The 20,848-nt window shown below is 46.7% G+C and overlaps 1 protein-coding gene across 1 annotated transcript in view; it reads left to right on the forward strand.

The window, feature by feature from the left end:
* Positions 1-3,505, forward strand: part of EP300 (E1A binding protein p300) — a 65,571-nt gene extending 62,066 nt beyond the window's left edge. The window contains exon 31 of the mRNA XM_052639740.1: positions 245-3,505. Coding sequence (XP_052495700.1) covers positions 245-2,419 — 2,175 coding nt within the window. The 3' untranslated portion in view covers positions 2,420-3,505. The remainder of the gene's footprint in view (positions 1-244) is intronic.
* The last annotated feature ends 17,343 nt before the right edge of the window (positions 3,506-20,848 follow it).

The raw sequence follows: 20,848 nt of genomic DNA on the forward strand, positions 1-20,848 counted from the left end.
CTTGGCGGGGAGGGCTGGGGGATTCCAGGTACCTGAGAGGCGGTTCAGAGGTGGTGCTGGCCTGAGGGCAGCCTCCGGGGCCAGTGTGAGGACCAGAACAGGCCAGGTGGGGCCTGGTGTGAGATTTGAATGGTTGGGCTAAAGAAGCTTTCTCTAAAATGGGGCTTTTCAGCCCAAGCAGGATATGTAAATGCTTTTGAATGGCTTGAATCTTGGAGTGTTGACCTGCGCCTGTTTTCCCCAGGATTATGACTTGTGTATCACCTGCTACAACACTAAAAACCACGACCACAAGATGGAGAAGCTCGGGCTGGGGCTTGATGACGAGAGCAACAACCAGCAGGCTGCCGCCACGCAGAGCCCGGGAGACTCCCGCCGCCTGAGCATCCAGCGCTGCATCCAGTCGCTGGTGCACGCCTGCCAGTGCCGCAACGCCAACTGCTCGCTGCCGTCCTGCCAGAAGATGAAGCGGGTGGTGCAGCACACCAAGGGCTGCAAGCGCAAGACCAACGGCGGCTGCCCCATCTGCAAACAGCTCATCGCCCTGTGCTGCTACCATGCCAAGCACTGCCAGGAGAACAAGTGCCCCGTGCCCTTCTGTCTCAACATCAAGCAGAAGCTCCGGCAGCAGCAGCTGCAGCACCGGCTCCAGCAGGCCCAGATGCTGCGCCGGCGGATGGCCAGCATGCAGCGGACTGGCGTGGTGGGGCAGCAGCAGGGCCTGCCCTCCCCGACCCCTGCCACCCCAACCACGCCGACAGGCCAGCAGCCCACCACCCCGCAGACACCCCAGCCCCCGCCCCCCTCTCAGCCCCAGCCCACACCTCCCAACAACATGCCGCCCTACTTGCCCAGGACTCAAGCTGCTGGCCCGGTGTCCCAGGGCAAGGCAGCAGGCCAAGTGACCCCCCCGACCCCGCCTCAGACTGCTCAGCCCCCACTTCCGGGACCTCCACCTGCAGCAGTGGAAATGGCTATGCAGATTCAGAGGGCAGCCGAGACGCAACGCCAGATGGCCCACGTGCAAATCTTTCAGCGGCCAATCCAGCACCAGATGCCGCAGATGACTCCCATGGCCCCCATGGGTATGAACCCGCCCCCCATGGCCAGAGGGCCTGGTGGGCATTTGGAGCCAGGGATGGGGCCCACCGGCATGCAGCAGCAACCCCCGTGGGCCCAGGGAGGACTGCCCCCGCCCCAGCAGCTGCAGTCTGGGATGCCCCGGCCAGCCATGATGTCGGTGTCACAGCATGGGCAGCCCCTGAACATGCCTCCCCAGACGGGCCTGGGCCAGGTAGGTGTGAGCCCTCTCAAGCCAGGCACTGTGTCTCAACAAGCCTTACAGAACCTCCTGCGGACTCTCAGGTCTCCCAGCTCCCCCATGCAGCAGCAACAGGTGCTCAGTATCCTTCATGCCAACCCCCAGCTATTGGCTGCGTTCATCAAACAGCGGGCTGCCAAGTATGCCAACTCCAACCCGCAGCCACTCCCCGGGCAGCCAGGCCTGCAGCCCCCCGCCATGCCAGGTCAGCAGGGGGTCCACTCCAGCCCCGCCATGCAGAACTTGAACCCCATGCAGGCAGGTGTCCCGAGGGCTGGCTTGCCCCAGCAGCCCACACAGCAGCAACAGCTCCCACCACCCATGGGTGGGATGAGCCCGCAGGCTCAGCAGATGAACATGAATCACAGCACCATGCCCTCGCAATTCCGAGACATCTTGAGGCGACAGCAGATGATGCAGCAGCAGCAGCAGGGAGCGGGGCCAGGGATGGGCCCGGGGCTGGCCAACCACAACCAGTTCCAGCCCCCGCAGGGCGTGGGCTACCCTGCCCCACAGCAGCAGCCGCCGCCACGAATGCAACACCACATGCAGCAGATGCCGCAAGGGAACATGGGACAGATGGGCCAGCTCCCGCAGGCCCTGGGAGCAGAGGCGGGAGCCAGTCTGCAGGCCTACCAGCAGCGGCTCCTTCAGCAACAGATGGGCTCGCCGGCCCAGCCCAACCCCATGAGCCCCCAGCAGCACATGCTCCCGAGTCAGGCTCAGTCCCCGCACCTCCAAGGCCAGCAGATCCCGTCTCTCTCCAATCAAGTGCGATCTCCCCAGCCTGTCCCTTCTCCGCGGCCGCAGTCCCAGCCCCCCCATTCCAGCCCTTCCCCACGGATGCAGCCTCAGCCTTCTCCACACCACGTCTCCCCACAGACCAGTTCTCCACATCCTGGACTGGTCGCTGCCCAGGGCAACCCCATGGAACAAGGGCATTTTGCCAGCCCGGACCAGAATTCGATGCTCTCTCAGCTCGCTAGCAATCCAGGCATGGCAAACCTCCATGGTGCGAGCGCCACGGACCTGGGACTTGGCACCGACAACTCAGACTTGAATTCAAACCTCTCACAGAGTACACTAGACATACACTAGAGACACCTTGTAGTATTTTGGGAGCAAAAAAAAAAATTATTTTCTCTTAAGACTTTTTGTACTGCAAACAATTTTTTTGAATCTTTCTTAGCCTAAGAGACAATTTTCCTTGGAACACATAAGAACTGTGCAGTAGCTGTTTGTGGTTTCGAGCAAACATGCGAGATGAACCTGAGGGGTGATAGAATACAAAGAATATATTTTTGTTATGGCTGGTTACCACCAGCCTGTTTTTTTCCCTTGTGTGTTTGGTTCAAGTGTGCACTGGGAGGAGGCTGAGGTCTGTGAAGCCAACCACACGCTCCTGCCTTGCACCTCCAATAGGTTTTATTATTTTTTTTAAATTAATGAAAATATGTAATATTAATAGTTATTATTTACTGGTGCAGATGGTTGACATTTTTCCCTATTTTCCTCACTTTATGAAAGAGTTAAAAAAGAACATTTCTAAAACCAGAGGACAAAAGGGGTTAATGTTACTTTAAAATTACATTCTATATATATATAAATATATATAAATATATATTAAAATACCAATTTTTTTTCTCTGGGTGCAAAGACGTTCATTCTTTTAAAAATGTTTAAAAAAAGAAAAAAAAAAACCCCTTTGCTCCCCTCAAGTCAACTTTTGTGCTCCAGAAAATTTTCTATTCCGTAAGTCTGATGGTAAAAACTTCAAGTATTAAAGTAATTTGTACATGTAGAGAGAAAAATGACTTTTTCAAAATATACAGGGGCAGCTGCCAAATTGATGTATTATATATATTGTGGTTCTGTTTCTTGAAAGAATTTTTTTCGTTATTTTTACATCTAACAAAGGAAAAAATTAAAAAGAGGGTAAGAAACGATTCCAGTGGGATGATTTTAACACGCAGAATGTCCCTGGGGTTTCTTCTGTGCTTGCTTTCTTCCTCCTCACCCTGCCCCGAACCCCCCCCCCCACACACACACTTTCTGTAAAACTTGAAAATAGAAAGCAAAAACCCTCAACTTGTAAATCATGCGATTAAAATTGATTACTTATAAATATGAACTTTGGATCACTGTATAGACTGTTAAATTTGATTTCTTATTACCTATTGTTAAATAAACCGTGTGAGACAGACACCTGATTTTGTTTCACTTCTTGCGGTTGCATCTTTGTGTTGGAATGCATTGGTTTAAATGCCTGACACCTAGGATTTCGGGCGGAAGGTGGAAGCACTAGCTTAACAGCCCTCCCTAACTATTACATGAAGTGATTTTGTGATAAGATTTTTATAAATTCATCCAAAATTCTGGAAAAAGACTTGTCAGGGAAAAAGACAAGTACCTGCTAAACGTTAATTTTATCCATTTGAATTGATACGAGCCTTCATCAGCCTGATAAAGCTCCTTCTCTGTGGTCCCCTGTGTATGACTGCATGGTCTTCATTCAGTCATCCTCATCTTCCAGGAGTAAGAAGGACCACCTAAGAGGAGTCACACCTGCTGAAGTCACAGGTAGCTCCACTGGAAGCTGAGGCAACAATACAGCCCTGTTCTCTTGTGATACACACTTTATTTTGCTGACTGCCAGCCAGGGAGTCCTAGGGGTACGAGGCTGTAGGAAAAGACACTCTGGAAATAAAACCCACAATGGGAAGGCTGAGAGAGGCTAGTCTGATACTGAGACGGTGTTGAAGAACAGAAAGGGAACCGGCCCTTCCTCTACAGAATATTACATCCGCTGCGGACAAGTCTGAAAAGTCAGAAGGACCCTGGAGTGAGCTGCTCTGGCAGCATTTGGCAGGTCTTCCTTGTTCCTCTAATGGAGCTTTAGTTTACACTGACTCGATCATCTGCTAAAGGCTAAGGAAAGAAGACCCTCTTCAAGTACCTTAATTCAAACTCCTGTTTGGCCTTGGCACTAGTTTACTTGGTCTCAGCAAAAATAACCAGTCTGTCCATGTGAGGTGGACCAGCATACTCAGCGCCCACTCCAGAAAACGTTACCCAGCGTTCACCTGCCTCAGGTCAGTGGTCCAGCAGACATACACGCAGCGCCTACGTTCTGTGCCAGGCTGGACAACACACGTGGATGGGGTGCAGCCTTGCCCTCAGGCTGGCCAGCTAGTGATCTAGAAGAAAAGACAGAATGATGCTTAAACAAGATAAAGTGGAAAGTCTTAAGTGGTACAAGCAGGGAACAGAGGAAGTAGGGGTAAAAGCTGGCAATTGGGAAGTTTCTGGGGAGGACAGCACTTAACTTTCCTCTGTGGGGACTATCCACAGCTTTGTGGGGGAGATGGATGGGATCCAGAGGAGAGAGGTGAGGAGGGTCTCCGCCCCTGAAGAGAAGAGTCAGTTCCTACTGGGAGAAAAACAGCTTCAGGTCCACGTGACAGACCAGAGAGTAGACGTGAGTGCCTGTTAGAGAAAGGTCCCCAGTGTGGTCCCCACAGCTAGAGACCCAGGGTAGAGCTGAGGGCCGAGCAAGGAAGACACTTAGAATTCCATCTATCTCCAAGCAGTCCATTCCCAGCGTAGGTAACCCTAGCCTCTCTGGCCAAATACAGCTGGATTGAAGTGTTAACAGCAATTTTGCAAGGAGGAAGTAGGGACAGAAATAATTAAATGGGGAGGAGGACACAAGCTGTCCTCACCCAGGCCGGAGGCAGTACTAGGGAGGGGTAAGATGTGAATTAATACACAGCCAGGGATACCAGAAAGCAATTCCAGTGTTTCTGTGTATTTGAAAATTATCACAATGAAAAGGTCTACACAGAAGAACTGTACAAAAAGGATCTTCACGACCAGGATAATCATGATGGTGCAATCACTCATCTAGAGCCAGACATCTTGGAATGTGAAGTCCAATGGGCCTTAGAAAGCGTCTCTACAAACAAAGCTAGTGGAGGTGATGGACTTCCAGTAGATCTATTTCAAATCCTGAAAGATGATGCTGTGAAAGTGCTGCACTCAATATGCCAGCAAATTTGGAAAACTCAGCAGTGGCCACAGGACTGGAAAAGGTCAGTGTTCATTCCAATCCCAAAGAAAGGCAATGCCAAAGAATGCTCAAACTACCGCACAATTGCACTCATCTTACACGCTAGTAAAGTAATGCTCAAAATTCTCCAAGCCAGGCTTCAGCAATACATGAACCGTGAACTCCCTGATGTTCAAGCTGGTTTTAGAAAAGGCAGAGGAACCAGAGATCAAATTGCCAACATCCGCTGGATCATGGAAAAAGCAGGAGAGTTCCATAAAAACATCTATTTCTGCTTTATTGACTATGCCAAAGCCTTTGACTGTGTGGATCACAATAAGCTGTGGAAAATTCTGAAAGAGATGGGAATCCCAGACCACCTGACCTGCCTCTTGAGAAACCTGTATGCAGGCCAGGAAGCAACAGTTAGAACTGGACATGGAGCAACAGACTGGTTCCAAATAGGAAAAGGAGTACGTCAAGACTGTATATTGTCACCCTGCTTATTTAACTTATATGCGGAGTACATTATGAGAAACGCTGGACTGGAAGAAACACAAGCTGGAATCAAGATTGCCGGGAAAAATATCAATAACCTCAGATATGCAGATGACACCACCCTTATGGCAGAAAGTGAAGAAGAACTAAAAAGCCTCTTGATGAAAGTAAAAAAGGAGAGTGAAAAAGTTGGCTTAAAGCTCAACATTCAGACAACGAAGATCATGGCATCCGGTGCCATCACTCCATGAGAAATAGATGGAGAAACAGTGGAAACAGTGTCAGACTTTAGTTTTTTGGGCTCCAAAATCACTGCAGATGGTGATTGCAGCCATGAAATTAAAAGACGCTTACTCCTTGGAAGAAAAGTTATGAGCAACCTAGATAGCATATTCAAAAGCAGAGATATTACTTTGCTGACTAAGGTCCGTCTAGTCAAGGCTATGGTTTTTCCTGTGGTCATGTATGGATGTGAGAGTTGGACTGTGAAGAAGGCTGAGCGCCAAAGAATTGATGCTTTTGAACTGTGGTGTTGGAGAAGACTCTTGAGAGTCCCTTGGACTGCAAGAAGATCCAACCAGTCCATTCTGAAGGAGATCAACCCTGGGATTTCTTTGGAGGGAATGATGCTGAAGCTGAAACTCCAGTACTTTGGCCACCTCATGTGAAGAGTTGACTCATTGGAAAAGACTCTGATGCTGGGAGGGATTGAGGGCAGGAGGAGAAGGGGACGACCGAGGATGAGATGGCTGGAGGGCATCACTGACTCGATGGACGCAACTCTGAGTGAACTCCGGGAGTTGGTGATGGACAGGGAGGCCTGGCGTGCTGCGCCAGGGTCGCAAAGAGTCGGACACGACTGAGCGACTGAACTGAACTGAAAAGGTCTAAAAGGAGCCCCAAGTTTCCAATTGGGCTGTTTCTCAGACATCAGTCTAGGAAATGAGCCCGATGGGTGCAGCAGTGTCCAGGTGCTTTTTCATTTACTAGCTCACTGAATCCTGAAAACCAGCTCCAAAAGCTGACAAATGAGAAGAATGCATCTTGGGTGTGTACGTAAGGTCATACAGCTAGAGCGAGCCAAAGGCTGCTGGATTCCAGCCCTGCCTTCCCCTGGCATCCTTTTTCTCCCTGCAGAGAAGCCCCTGTGATGGCTGCACAGTAACTGACGACACAGGGCTGTATCCCAAACAAATCCAAAGCACAGACTAAAAACTGAAAGCAATAATAAAGGTAAGTTCCAGGCTTCCCCAGCCAGGGAACCTGATCTCTAGACAGTTTCCCGAAGTGTTGAGTTTCATGACGTAGTCATGTTGTTCAAGGAGCACACAGGCCAGCATCAAAAAGGATAAAATGTTTAAGAATAAATTTAACAAAAGGCATGCACAATTGTACACTGAAAACTACAAAACATCACTGAAAGAAATTAAAGACCTAAAGAAATAAAAGGACATCCTTGTTCACAGATCAGAAGACTGGAAAGACCAAATATTGTTAAGAAAGTACGGACATACCTTGTTTTATTGTGCTTCACTTTATTGAATTTGGCAGATACTTTTTTTTACAAGCAGGATTTGTGTAATCCCTACATCAAGCAACTCTACCAATGCCATTTTTCCAATGATATTTGCTCATTTCATTTCTGTGTCACATTTTGGTAATTCTCCCAATATTTTAAACTTTTTCATTATTATATTTGCTATAGCAAATAGAAGGGGGGAAAGCAGAAGCAGTAACATTTTATTTTCTTGGGTTCCAAAATCACTGCAGACGATAGACTGCAGCCATGAAATCTGAAAGATGCTTGCTCCTTGGAAGAAAAAAGCAAAGGCCTGTACAGTCAAAGCTGTGGTTCTTCCAGCAGTCATATATGGATGTGAGAGCTGGACCATAAATAAAAGGCTGAGCACCAAAGAATTGATGCTTTTTAATTGTGGTGCTGGAGAAGACTCTTGAGAGACCCGTGGACAGCACGGAGACCAAACAAGTCAATCCAAAAGGAAATCAACCCTGAATATCCACTGGAAGGACTGATGCTGAAGCTGAAGCTCCAAACTGTGGCCACCTGATGCAAAGAGCCAACTCACTGGAAAAGACACTGATGCTGGGAAAGACTGAAGGCAAAAGGAGAAGGGGTGGCAGAAGACGAGATGGTTAGAGAGCATTGCTGCCTCAGTGGACATGAATGTGAGCAAACCCCGGGAGATAGTGAGGGACAGAGGAGTCTGGCATGCTGTAGTCCATGGGGTAGCAAAGAGTTGGACATGACTTAGCAACTAAACAACCAAAGGGTGATCTATGATCAGTGATCTTTGATGTTACTATTAAAATTGTCTTGGGAAACTACGAACTATGCCCATCTAAGATGGCGAACTTAATCTATAAATATGTGTGGTCTGACTGCTCCACTGACTGGCCATCGCCCATCTCTCTCCCTCTCCTCAGGCCTCCCCATTCCTTGAGACAAAACAGTACTGAAATTGGGCCAATTAATAACTCTATGATGGCCTCTAAATAAATGTTCAGGTGAAAAGAAGAGTCACACATCTCTCCCTTTAAAGCAAAAGCCAGAAATGATGAAACTTAGTGAGCAAGATATGTCAAAAGCTAAGATTGGGCTGAAAGCTGGCTTCTTGAACCCAACAGATTAAGTTGTGAGTACAAAGGAAAAATACTTGAGGGAATTTAACATTGCTACTCCAATGAACACATAAATGATAAGACAGCAAAACAGCCTTACTGTTGATATGGAAAACAAAGATTTAGTGATCTGGAAAGAAGATCAAACCAGCCCAAACAGTCCCTTAAACCAAAGCCTAATCCAGAGCAAGGCCCTAACTCTTTAATCTAGGAAGGCTGAGAGAGGTGATGAAGGTGCAGAAGAAAAATCTGAGGCCAGCAGAGACTGGTTCATGAGGTTTAATGAAAAGAAACCACCTCCGTGACACAGAAGTACAAAGTGAAATACCAAGTGCTGGTGACTGCAGCCATGAAATTAAAAGACGCTTACTCCTTGGAAGAAAAGTTATGAGCAACCTAGACATTACTTTGCCGACTAAGGTCCATCTAGTCAAGGCTATGGTTTTTCCTGTGGTCATGTATGGATGTGAGAGTTGGACTGTGAAGAAAGCTGAGCACTGAAGAATTGATGCTTTTGAACTGTGGTGTTGGAGAAGACTCTTGAGAGTCCCCTGGACTGCAAGGAGATCCAACCAGTCCATTCTGAAGGAGATCAGCCTTGGGATTTCTTTGGAAGGAATGATGCTAAAGCTGAAGCTCCAGTACTTTGGCCACCTCATGAGAAGAGTTGACTCATTGGAAAAGACTCTGATGCTGGGAGGGATTGGGGGCAGGAGGAGAAGGGGACGACCGAGGATGAGATGGCTGGATGGCATCACGGACTCAATGGACGTGAGTCTGAGTGAACTCCGGGAGTCGGTGATGGACAGGGAGGCCTGGTGTGCTGCGGTTCATGGGGTTGCAAAGAGTCGGACAAGACGGAGCGACTGAACTGAACTGAACTGATGAAGAAGCTGCAGCAAGTTGTCCAGAAGTTCTAGCTAAGATAATTAACAGCAGTGGTTGCACCAAACATTTTCAATGCAGATAAAACAGCAAATGAAGATGTGAAGAATTGAACTCATTAGAAAAGACCCTGATGCTGGAAAAGGCTGAAGGCTGGAGAAGGGAACAACAGAGGATGAGATGGTTGGATGGCATCGCCAACTCAATGGACATGAGTTTGAGTAGACTCCAGGGGGTGGTGAAGGACAGGGAAGCCTGGCGTGCTGCAGTCCATGGGGTCGCAAACAGTTGGACACGACTGAGCAACTGAACAACAACAAATGAAGACACTATATAGGATTTTCATAACTAAAGAGAAGTCAGTGCAATGCCTGGCTTCACATCTTCAAAGGACAAGCTGACTCCCTCGTTAGGGAATAATAGAACTGATGACTTGAAGTTGAAGCCTGGGCTCGTTTGCCATTCTGAATATTCTAGGACACTTGATAATTAGGCTAAATCTACTCTGCTTGTGTTCTATAAATGGAAAAACAAAGCCTGGATGATAGTACATCTGTATAAATGTTGTTCACTGAATATTTTAAGCCCACTGTTGACATACTGCTCAGATACTGCTGCTTGTTGACAATGCACCTGGCCCCCAGAGCTCTGGCAGAGATGTAATGAGATTCCTGTTGTCCTCATGCCTGCTGACATCCCTTCTGCAGCCCGTGGGTCAAGGAGTAACTCCTACTTTCAAGTCTTATTTTTAGGAAACACATTTTATAAGGTTATAGCTTCCACAGACAGTGATATTCCTCTGATGGATCCAGGCAAAATCAGCCGAAAGCCTTCAGGAAAGGATTCACCACTCTAGCTGCCAAAAGATTCAAGGCAAGAGGTCAAAATGTCAACAATTAACAGGAGTCTGGAAAATGACTCCAACCCTCGTGCATGATTCTGAGGCATTCAAGACTTCAGTGGAGGGCTTCCCTGGAGACTCAGTGGTAAAGAATTTGCCTGCCAATGCAGGGGACATCAGTGCAATCCCTGATCCAGGAAGATCCCACAAGCCATAGAGCAATTAAGCCCGTGTGATACAGCTATTAAACCTGTGCTCTAGAACCCAGGAGCCACAACTACTAAAGCCTGAGCTCCCTAGAGCCTGTGCTCCACAACAGGACAAGCCACGGCAATGAGAAGCCCGAGCACCACACGTGCAGAGTAGCCCCTGCTCACCGCAAGTAGAGAGAAGCCATGCAGCAACAAAGACCCAGCACAGCCAAAAAGAAGTAAGTTATTTTTTAATTTAAAAAAAAGACTTCAGTGAGAGGAAGTAACTATAGAGGTGGTGCAAACAGCAAGAGAATGAGAAGTAGCACCTGAAGAATTGCTACCACCTCATGATAAAATTTGGATGAGGAGTTGCTTCTCATGGATAAGCAAAGAAAGTGGTTTCTACTCTTAGTGAGGATGCTGTGAAGACTGTGGGCAACAATGGGGTAGACGATTACAGAAACCTAGGTGATAACAGTGGCAGGGCTTGAGAGGACTGACCCCAACTTTGAAGGAAATTCTACTGGGGGTAAAATGCTACCAAACAGCTGTGCATGCTACAGAGAAAGCATCTGGGAAAGGAAGAGTCACTTGATGTTTCAAGCTTCACTGTTGTCGATTTGAAGAAATAACCAGTCACCCCAACCACCCTGATCAACATTGAGGCAGGACTCTCCACCAGCAAAATGGTTACAACTCACTGAAGGCTTAGATGGTTAGCATTTTTAGCAATAGTATAATTTTATACAATAGAATAATCTAGCAATAGTATTTTTCAATTATTTACTTGTTTCTTTTTGGCTGCACTGGGTCTTTTTCCGGCTGTGCATGGGCTTTCTCTCGTCGTGAGCGCGGGCTACTCTTCATTGCAAAGCACAGGCTATAGGTGAGCAGGCTTGAGCAGATGTACCGCATGGGCTTTGCGCTCCAAGGCAATGTGGGGTCTTCCCAGATCCGGGATCGAACCCGTGTCTCCTGCATAAGCAGTCAAATTCTTAACCACTGGACCATGAGGGAAGTCTCACAATTTTAAAATTAAAAGATATGTACATTGTTTTTTAGCCATAATGCTATTGCACATGTAATAAACTATAGGACAGTGGAAACATAACTCTTATGTTTAAGAGTTAAGCACTAGGAAATAAAAAAAATTCATGTAACTCACTTTATGGCAATACTTGCTTTCTGCAATGGTCTGAAAATAAACTGTCACTATATCTGAGGTATGCCTATACTACCCTCCAACTAATCTACAGATTCAATGCAATCCCTATCAAGAATATGTACTTTTTTTTTTAGCAGAAATTGACATGCTGATCTTAAAATGCAAGTAGAAGTGCAAAGGAGTCAGGGACTCCCCTGTTGAGCCAGCGGCTACGACTCTGTGCTCCCAATGCATGGGGCTGAAGTTCAACCCCTAGTCAGAGAACTAGATCCCACATGCTGCAACTAAGACCTGGGGCAGTGAAATGAAATAATGAAAGAAAATGAGACCCACATATTCATGGACAACTGATGCACACCAAAGGTGCCAAGGTAATTTGACAGTGAAAGAATAATCTTTTAAGTAAATGATAGTGAAACAAGCAGTTATAAGCAAAACATCAAAAAAAAAAAATTGATTTACACATCAAACCATATAGAAACTAAAGCCTATGACTGTGTGGATCACAATAAACTATGGAAAATTCTTAAAGTGATGGGACCTGACATGCCTCTTGAGAAATCTGTATGCAGGTCGGGAAGCAACAGTTAGAACTGGACACGGAACAACAGACTGGTTCCAAATAGGAAAAGGAGTACGTCAAGGCTGTATATTGTCATCCTGCTTATTTAACTTATATGCAGAATACATCATGAGAAATGCTGGGCTGGAGGAAGCACAAGCTGGAGTCAAGATTGCTGGGAGAAATATCAATAACCTCAGATATACAGGTGACACCACCCTTATGGCAGAAAGTGAAGAAGAACTAAAGAGGCTCTTGATAAAAGTGAAAGAGGAGAGTGAAAAAGTTGGCTTAAAGCTTAACATTCAGAAAACTAAGATCATGGTATCTGGTCCCATCACTTCATGGCAAATAGATGGGGAATCAGTGGAAACAGTGGCTGACTTTATATTTTTGGGCTCCAAAATCACTGCAGATGGTGATTGCAGCCATGAAATTAAAAGACCCTTGCTCTTTGGAAGGAAAGTTATGGCCAACCTAGACAGCGTATTAAAAAGCAGAGACATTACTTTGCCAACAAAGGTCCATCTAGTCAAGGATATGGTTTTTCCAGTGCTCATGTATGGATGTGAGAGTTGGACTACAAAGAAAGCTGAGTCCCAAAGAATTTATGCTTTTGAACTGTGATGTTGGAGAAGACTCTTGAGAGACCCTTGGACTACAAGGAGATCCAACCAGTCCATCCTAAAGGAGATGAGTCCTGAGTGTGCACTGGAAGGACTGATGTTGAAGCTAAAACTCCAATACTTTGGCCACCTGAGGCGAAAAGCTGACTCCTTTGAAAAGACCCTGATTCTGGGAAAGATTGAAGGTGGGAGGAGAAGGGGATGACAGAGGATGAGATGGTTGGATGGCATCAGACTCAATGGACATGAGTTTGGTAGACTCCAGGAGTTGGTGATAGACAGGGAGGCCTGGCGTGCTGCGGTTCATGGAGCTGCAAAGAGTTGGACACGACTCAGTAACTGAACTGAACTGAAAAGTTAAAGCTACAACTACTGAATTTTCTGGAAGGAAACATACTAAAAAGAAAAAATCTCTGCAAATGTGGAGAGGCAAAGATTTCTTAGGATGCAAAAATCAAGACTCATAAAAAAAATTTTTTTATTAACTTGAGTAAAACACAGTTTAATATGCATAAAACACCGTTAAGAAAATGTGAACAGCCCACAACCTGGGAAAATACTCACAATACATATACTTGATATACTAAAAAAAAAGACCAGCATCTAGAATAAAGAACCCCTACAACTTAATAGTAAGAAGACAAATAACCCATTAAAAAATAGGCAAAAGATTTAAGCACACACTTCACACGATAAGATATGTGAATGACAATAAGCAAATGAAAAATGCTTAACATCATTAGTCTTCAGCTACTGCTAAGTCACTTCAGTTGTGTCCGACTCTGTGCGACACCATAGACGGCAGCCCACCAGGCTCCCCTGTCTCTGGGATTCTCCAGGCAAGAACACTGGAGTGGGTTGCCATTTCCTTCTCCAATGCATGAAAGTGAAAAGTGAAAGTGAAGTCGCTCAGTCATGTCCGACTCTTGGCGACCCCATGGACTGCAGCCTACCAGGCTCCTCCGTCCATGGGATTTTCCAGGCAAGAGTACTGGAGTGGGGTGCCATTGCCTTCTCCAGATTAGTCTTCAGAGAAATGCAAATTAAAACCACAAGATACCATTATACACCCACTAAAATGGCTCAAATTGAAAAGGCTGTCAATACCAAGTGTTGGTAAGAACACCGACGACTAAAATTCTCCCAGCGTGCCATTCAATGCGTAAAATGGCAAACTCTGGAAGACAGTTTGACGGTTTTTAATAAATTCAATCATACCAGTATTCTAAGATCCAGGAATTCTTTGAAATTCCTAAGTACTTATCCCAAACATTTGTCCATGCAGAGAACTGCACATGCATGTTCCCAGGAGCTTTATTCATAACAGCCCCAAACTGAAAGCAACCTAATGTCTATAGTACCAGGTGGATGGATGCTCAGCCACCAGGACACTGCCCGGCAAAGAAGCAACCTCATTCATGCAACAACGAGGATGAGTCTTGAAAGAGCGCGATGCTGAATGAAAAAAGCCAAATTTAAAAGCATATACTGTATTACATTTATGTGAAATTCTAGAAAAGGCAAAGCTAGTCCATTAGTGGCAAAAATCAGAACAGTGGTTGCCAAGGGCCAGGATGGGGGTAGATATGGCCCGACTGTGAAGTAAACTCCCTGGGATGGTGGGAATGCTTGGTTTCTTGTGTGGGAGTGAGGGTACTCATTGAACCAGACTCACCGCATCTCACCTCACCCCAGAGAAGACTCCCAGCCAGAGGCCGTATCTTTCCTAGCCTCCCCCACTGCCAGGCCACTGACGCCAGCAAACACCAAACTTCACATTGTGCAGAGTGCGTGACACACAGTGTTTCACTGAACTCTCTAGTAAGGATGTTCTGCGATGGTGCAGACCTTGGCCCTAACCCTAAAATATAAAGTAAGCATCTGTCCTACACTGAGCCACTAGCCACACGTGGTGACTGAGCACTGGAAAGGCAGTTCCTACAACTGGGGGACTGAATTGTTCTTTAATTTTAGTGAATTGAAAGGGAAATGGCTACTGTAGACAGCACAGCTCCAGCTCTCCCAGAAGTGAGGACCATAATCCTTATTTTACAAGTGAATAAAGTGGGATTCTTGCGAGATCCCTAATGTCAGTCTATGGCGAAAATATTAAGCTTCTCCCACTCAGGTTAAAAAAGGAAACGTGAAATTGATTGTCCTCTAATGGATCAGCTCAAAGATACAAAATCATCACAAAGAAACAGCACAGTTGCCACGCCTACATTGACGTCCCCAGCGTCGCTGCTACCCCATCAGAAGGGCCCATCAGCGATGGCTTTGAGAGAAGACGGGCTGTTACAGACACACGTCCCAGCCCCGGCAAAGGGTCGGCCCGGGGATATCCAGACTCTCCATGCCAACCACCTCCCAGGGTGCGGTCCCAGATGTGGGGCCACAGTCTGGGACTGCCTGTCTCCCTCCACCCCCGGCCCCTGGCCACGCGGCTGCAATAGTCCTCTACTTCTCCAGGCAAATACATTAACTAGCGTGTGTCCATCAGGCCCACACCCTTGCTGTGGCACCTGGGACGTGAGAACTGGAAGAGCTTCCTGGTGCTGAGGCAGGTTTCTGAGCCTGCAGGCGCAGATTCGCACGGACCAAGCTGGCTGGTGAAAGTGATGAGGGGCCCTCGCTGGACTCTGTCCAGGGGCAGCTGGCCTTTCCCAGGGGACTCCCCAGGTCTTCTGCAAGTCTCCTCTGTGGGGGACCACACCAGCCATGGGGCTCAGCATAGGGCCAGGGACACACTGTAAGTGTTTGATGGTGGCGCAAGGCCTCCTCCTCCAGGAAGCTGCCCTGATAACTGGCGCACAGACTCCTTCCTTCGAGGGACAGAGCACTTGCTGTCACAGCATGTTTGGGCTCTTGGCCACATGCTATCCCCACTGTGCAGCGCCACATTCCTTGCTGGCCTGCCTTCCAGCCGTGCGCACGCTGCCAGCCCTGCCTCCACCCCCAGCAGCGTGTGACGAGCACCTGCTGAGCACGCAGCTCTCGGGACGGCATCACCTCCTCAAAGAGGTCCTGTCCACCGCCCTCTGGCACACTGCCCTGTGTCGACGTGCTCCAGAGCCCTGTCTCTAACCGATACTTTTCCTGTTGATTATTTGTTTCAACCCTGTTGACCCGTTTAAGCCCTGGTTCCCACTGGCTGGGTGATTCTGGTCAGTGGGAACAGTTGCAGCCAAAAGTTCTTGGGAACTTCACCTGCCAGGTACCGCTAAGCTTTCACATACATTGCCTCACCCAACACTCACAGAATCCCAGCAAGGTAAGTTCCATTAGTACTCCAGTTTTCGCGTGAGAAAACTGAGATGCAGGAAGATTCAAGAACATGGACCTCCTTGGTGGCTCAGTGGAAAAGAATCCACTGTCTACAGGGGACCCAGGCTCAATCCCTGGCCTGGGAAGATCCCACATGCCAAGGGGCAGCTAAGCCCACACACTGCAACTACTGAGCCCACATGCCCTAGAGGCTGTGCTCCACAACAGGAGAAGTCACCAAAACGAGAAGCCTGTGCACCCCAGCTAGAGCGTAGCACCCATTCTGGGCAACTAAAGAGTAACCAAATGCAGCAACAAAGACCCAGCAGCCAAAAATAAATAATACATCTTTTTTGGAAAAAGACTCATGGAAGAAAACATAGAGAAAATCTTCATGACTTTGGGTTAGGCAAAGAGTTCCCAGATATACCTCCTTAAAAATGATAAACCGGACTTTATCAAGATTTAAAACTTGCTTTGCAAAAATGATGAGAGAACAAGCTATATGAAGAGGATATCTGTAAATATCTGTAAATCATAAATACAACAAAAACTGGCATTCAAAAAACCAAACAAACACAGCAAAAATAAACACCCATCAAACTAAAAAGCTTCTACTCAGCAAAGGAAACAATCTGCAAAATGAAAAGGCAACCTACCAAATGGGAAAAAATATTTGCAAATCGTATCTTTGATAAGATTTAATATCTTAAATATATAAAGAATTCATATAACTCAACAGCAAAGCAAACAGCCAACAATCCAATTAAAAAATAGGCAGAGGATCTGAAAAGACATTTTTCCAAGACCACCAGATGGCCAACAGGCCCACGAAAAGGTGTTCAACACCACTAAACATCAGGGAGACGCGGATAAAAACCATAGTGAGAGACCACCTCACACTTATTATCAAAAAAGACAAGAAATAACAAGTGTCTGTGACGATGTGGAGAAGAGGGAATCCTTCTACACCATTACGGAAATGTAAATTTGGTACAGCCACTATGGAAACAGTACGGAGTTTCCTAAAATAATTAAAAATAGAACTATATGAACCAGTCATTCTCCTTCTTGGTGTCTATCTGAAGGAATGAACCCTAAATCAAAAGGATATCTGAAAAATAAAAAAAAATTTAAAAAAAAAAGGATATCTGCACCCTTGCATTCACTGCAGCAATATTTACAATGGTGAAGATATATTAACAACCTAGGTGTCCATTCACTGAAGGATAAATGAATACAGACAATATGTTAAATGTATACAATTGAATAGGGGCTTCCCAGGTGGGGCAGTGGTCAAGAATGTGCTCGCCAATGCAGGAGACAAGAGAGACTCAGGTTGGATCCCTGGATCGGGAAGATCCCCTGGAGTAGGAAATGGCAACCCACTTCAGTATTCTTGCCTGAAAAATCCCAGAGACAGAGGAGCCTGGCGGGCTATAGTCCATGAGGTCACAGAGTCAGACAGGACTGAGCACAGAAGATACAACTGAATATGATCTAGTCACTAAAAAAAAAAAAAAAATCCTGCCATTTACAATATGGGTGGACCTTGAAGGCATTGTTGTTGTTGTTGCTGTTGTTCAGTCCCTGAGTCATGTCCGACTCTTTGCAACCCCATGAACTGCAGCACCTGAGAAAATCTTACCTGCCTCCTGAGAAATCTGCGTGCATGTCAAGAAGCAACAGTTAGAACCACATGGTTCCAAATTGGGAAAGAAGTACAAGAAGGCTGTATATTGTCACCCTGCTTATTTCACTCATATGCCGACTACATCATGCAAAATGCCTGGCTGGATGAAGCACAAGCTGGAATCAAGATTGCAGGGAGAAATATCAATAACCTCAGATATGCAGATGACACCACCCTTACGGCAGAAAGCAAAAAGGAACTAAAGAGCCTCTTGATGAAAGTGAAAGAGGAGAGTGTAAAAGCTGGCTTAAAACTCAACATTTAAAAAACTGAGATCAAGGCATCTGGTCCCATCACTTCATGGCAAATAGAAGGGAAACAATGGAAACAGTGTCAGACTTTATTTTGGGGGGCTCCAAAATCACTGCAGATGGTGAGTGCAGCCATGAAATTAAAAGACACTTGCTCCTTTGAAGGAAAGTTATGACCAACTGAGACAGCATATTAAAAAGCAGAGACATTACTTTGCCAACAGAGGTCCATCTAATCCAAGCTATGGTTTTTCCAGTCGTCATGTATGGATGTTAGAGTTGGACCATAAAGAAAGCTGAATGCTGAAGAATTGATGCTTTTGGACTGTGGTGTTGGAGAAGGCTCTTGCGAGTCCCCTGGACTGCAAGGAGATCCAACCAGTCCATCCTAATGAAAATCATTCCTGAATATTCATTGGAAGGACTGACGTTGAAGCTGAAGCTCCAATACTTTGGCCACCTGATGCGAAGAACTGACTCACTGAAAAAGACCCTGATGCTTGGAAAGACTGAAGGCAGGAGGAGAAGGGGATGACAGAGAATGAGATGGTGGGATGGCATCACCAACTCGATGGACATGAGTTTGAGCAAGCTCTGGGAGTTGATGATGGACAGGAAAGCTTGGCGTGCTGTAGTCCATGGGGTCACAAAGAGTCAGACACGACTGAGCAACCGAACTGAATTGGTCCAAGTGTCACACTAGTGGTTAGTCTCACTAATCACTATTGAGTGCGCTTATCATAGGAAACCAGTGACATTTTCAGATTTAATTGTGGTCAGTGGAAGAATATGCTTCTGCTATTCAATTTGTTAGATAAGGCCCACACCTGTTTTGCATCCCCCTTTTTGAAATGTCAGGATTGCATTAAAGGAATTACTTCACGTGTCCCCACAGCACCGCACCACATTTAGAAAGAGGGGCTAGAACATCACCATGGATTTATAAATGTTTATCCCCTTCCCTGCAGGAGGGATTGGGCTTTTTTTTTTTTTTTTAAGGTTTCCTAGTTGATTTCAAGGTGATCAGCTGAAATGAGCAAAAAGCATGATGGGTTGTCATGAGGAATAAAATACTCAAAGGCACCAGGCCTAAGGAGCTGTTTATTATTCACAGACTCTGAACCTGAATTGATCAACAATGGGAAAAGTGTGGTTTAGTGAAAAGCTTTTTCAGCACCAACAAGGCTGATTTACTTAACTTTTCTAAGCTTCATTCTCCTCATTTCTAAAAAGGATAAAAACCCCTCCGGCCTTTTAAGTTTGTTGTGGGGAAAAACAAAATTACAGGATCGGTGAAAACAGGCAGCCTGGAAACACCTGACACACATCACAGTAGGAAACACTTGGCCTCCTTCCCTTTCACAGGCCAGTGGGGACTGAGAAAAACACAGCATCTCTTAAGGTCCCGGGCAGTGTCTGTGATAATAAACTGCCACCTGCGTAGACCTTGCTACATGTATTAGTAAATACACCCCTCCAAAATGGGCATTTGATAAGCACCCATCAATTAACTGTACACCTAGAAATGGTGCCACCAAATTAACTGCCATTATTCTACAAATAAACTATTTCAGTTCCTTTAACTGATACTTCAAAATTCCTACTTACGTTTTCCATTTGCCTTCCAGTAATCTGCTAGGAGGTGAACCTGTCAATAGAAGGACAAAAATTATCTATCGCCAACGCCCTCAAAAGAACACTCACTTAGAAAACCCAAAACACTCAGTTGGAATTTTCAGAATTCAATCAACCCCCACTTCACCTACCTCCCACTTTTGATTCTGCCTAAAGGACTCCTCATAGTTGGTCCAGCCCAAACCAAGAAACGTTTAAAAAACAGTAAGAGTCAAAACGGCCTGGTGATCTTGTTTGCTGGGACACAGTCGTTGAGACTTGGGAAGGGGCAAGCAGATTTCGCAAAAGAGCTGCTTTAAACAAATAGCTAGGAGCTCAGATGAGATCACAGCATGTTTGAGCGTTTCAGAGCTCTATGCTCAGCCAGGCAGTTATCCTGCATACCTTTGATTTATTCAACATTAAGGCTCTGCCCCTGCTCCCTAATCTTATAAACGTCTCTAGGACACAATTTCTCCATCTATATAGGGAGGCTAATAAAACGCTTCCTCAGTGCGTTGTGAGGAATTATCTCTGACAACGTATCTGAAAGTGCTCTATTCTTTGCAAAGCACTCACTACTCACATACTAGTTATGTCTTCCTAAGTCCAGCCGTTTTCACGTCAGAGCAAAGTGTGGCTTACAGAGCTCAAACGTCTTCCCAAGGTCTCACAGAGAACCAGGGCAGAGCTCGCTCGGTTATCTGCAACCATCCAACCCTTCTCAACTTTCAAAGCCTGGTTCAAGTACGCGTTTTCCTCAGCCCAGCGCATCGGGCAAGAGACCAAAACGGCCCCGGGTTCGCACCACAGCGCTGCCTCTCACGACCTCCTAGGACACACGTCTGCTTCGTGCGCCTAAGGGGAAGGAAGGGGTGGCGACCCCGCCTGGCCAGCCTGGGTACCTAACAATGGCAGTTAGCTTCTTGTCAGCCCAGCTGGCACTCCCTCTCCTGTTTTCTCCCCGCTCGGGGGGCTGCAGTCAAGGCCGGGACACTTTGAGGGCTCGCTGAGTGCCAGGCACTGTGCTCGTGGCTCTGGGCGACCGCGACCCCCTCCTCAGCCCAAGACAAATGGTGGTGGTGTGCGTGTGGGGGGTCGTGCCGCCCTATCCTCCCCAACACGGGCAGGCGGGCATCCAGCTCTGGCAGCCCTCGGTTCAGTAGTTCTATCTCGCTGCCCCGCGACGACTCCAGCGCCCCTACCCTAAACGGCGGTCACTGACCCGCCCTGGCTGGCCCCCGGC

This window comes from Budorcas taxicolor, chromosome 5 (genome assembly GCF_023091745.1).
Source record: "Budorcas taxicolor isolate Tak-1 chromosome 5, Takin1.1, whole genome shotgun sequence".
NCBI lineage: Eukaryota > Metazoa > Chordata > Mammalia > Artiodactyla > Bovidae > Budorcas > Budorcas taxicolor.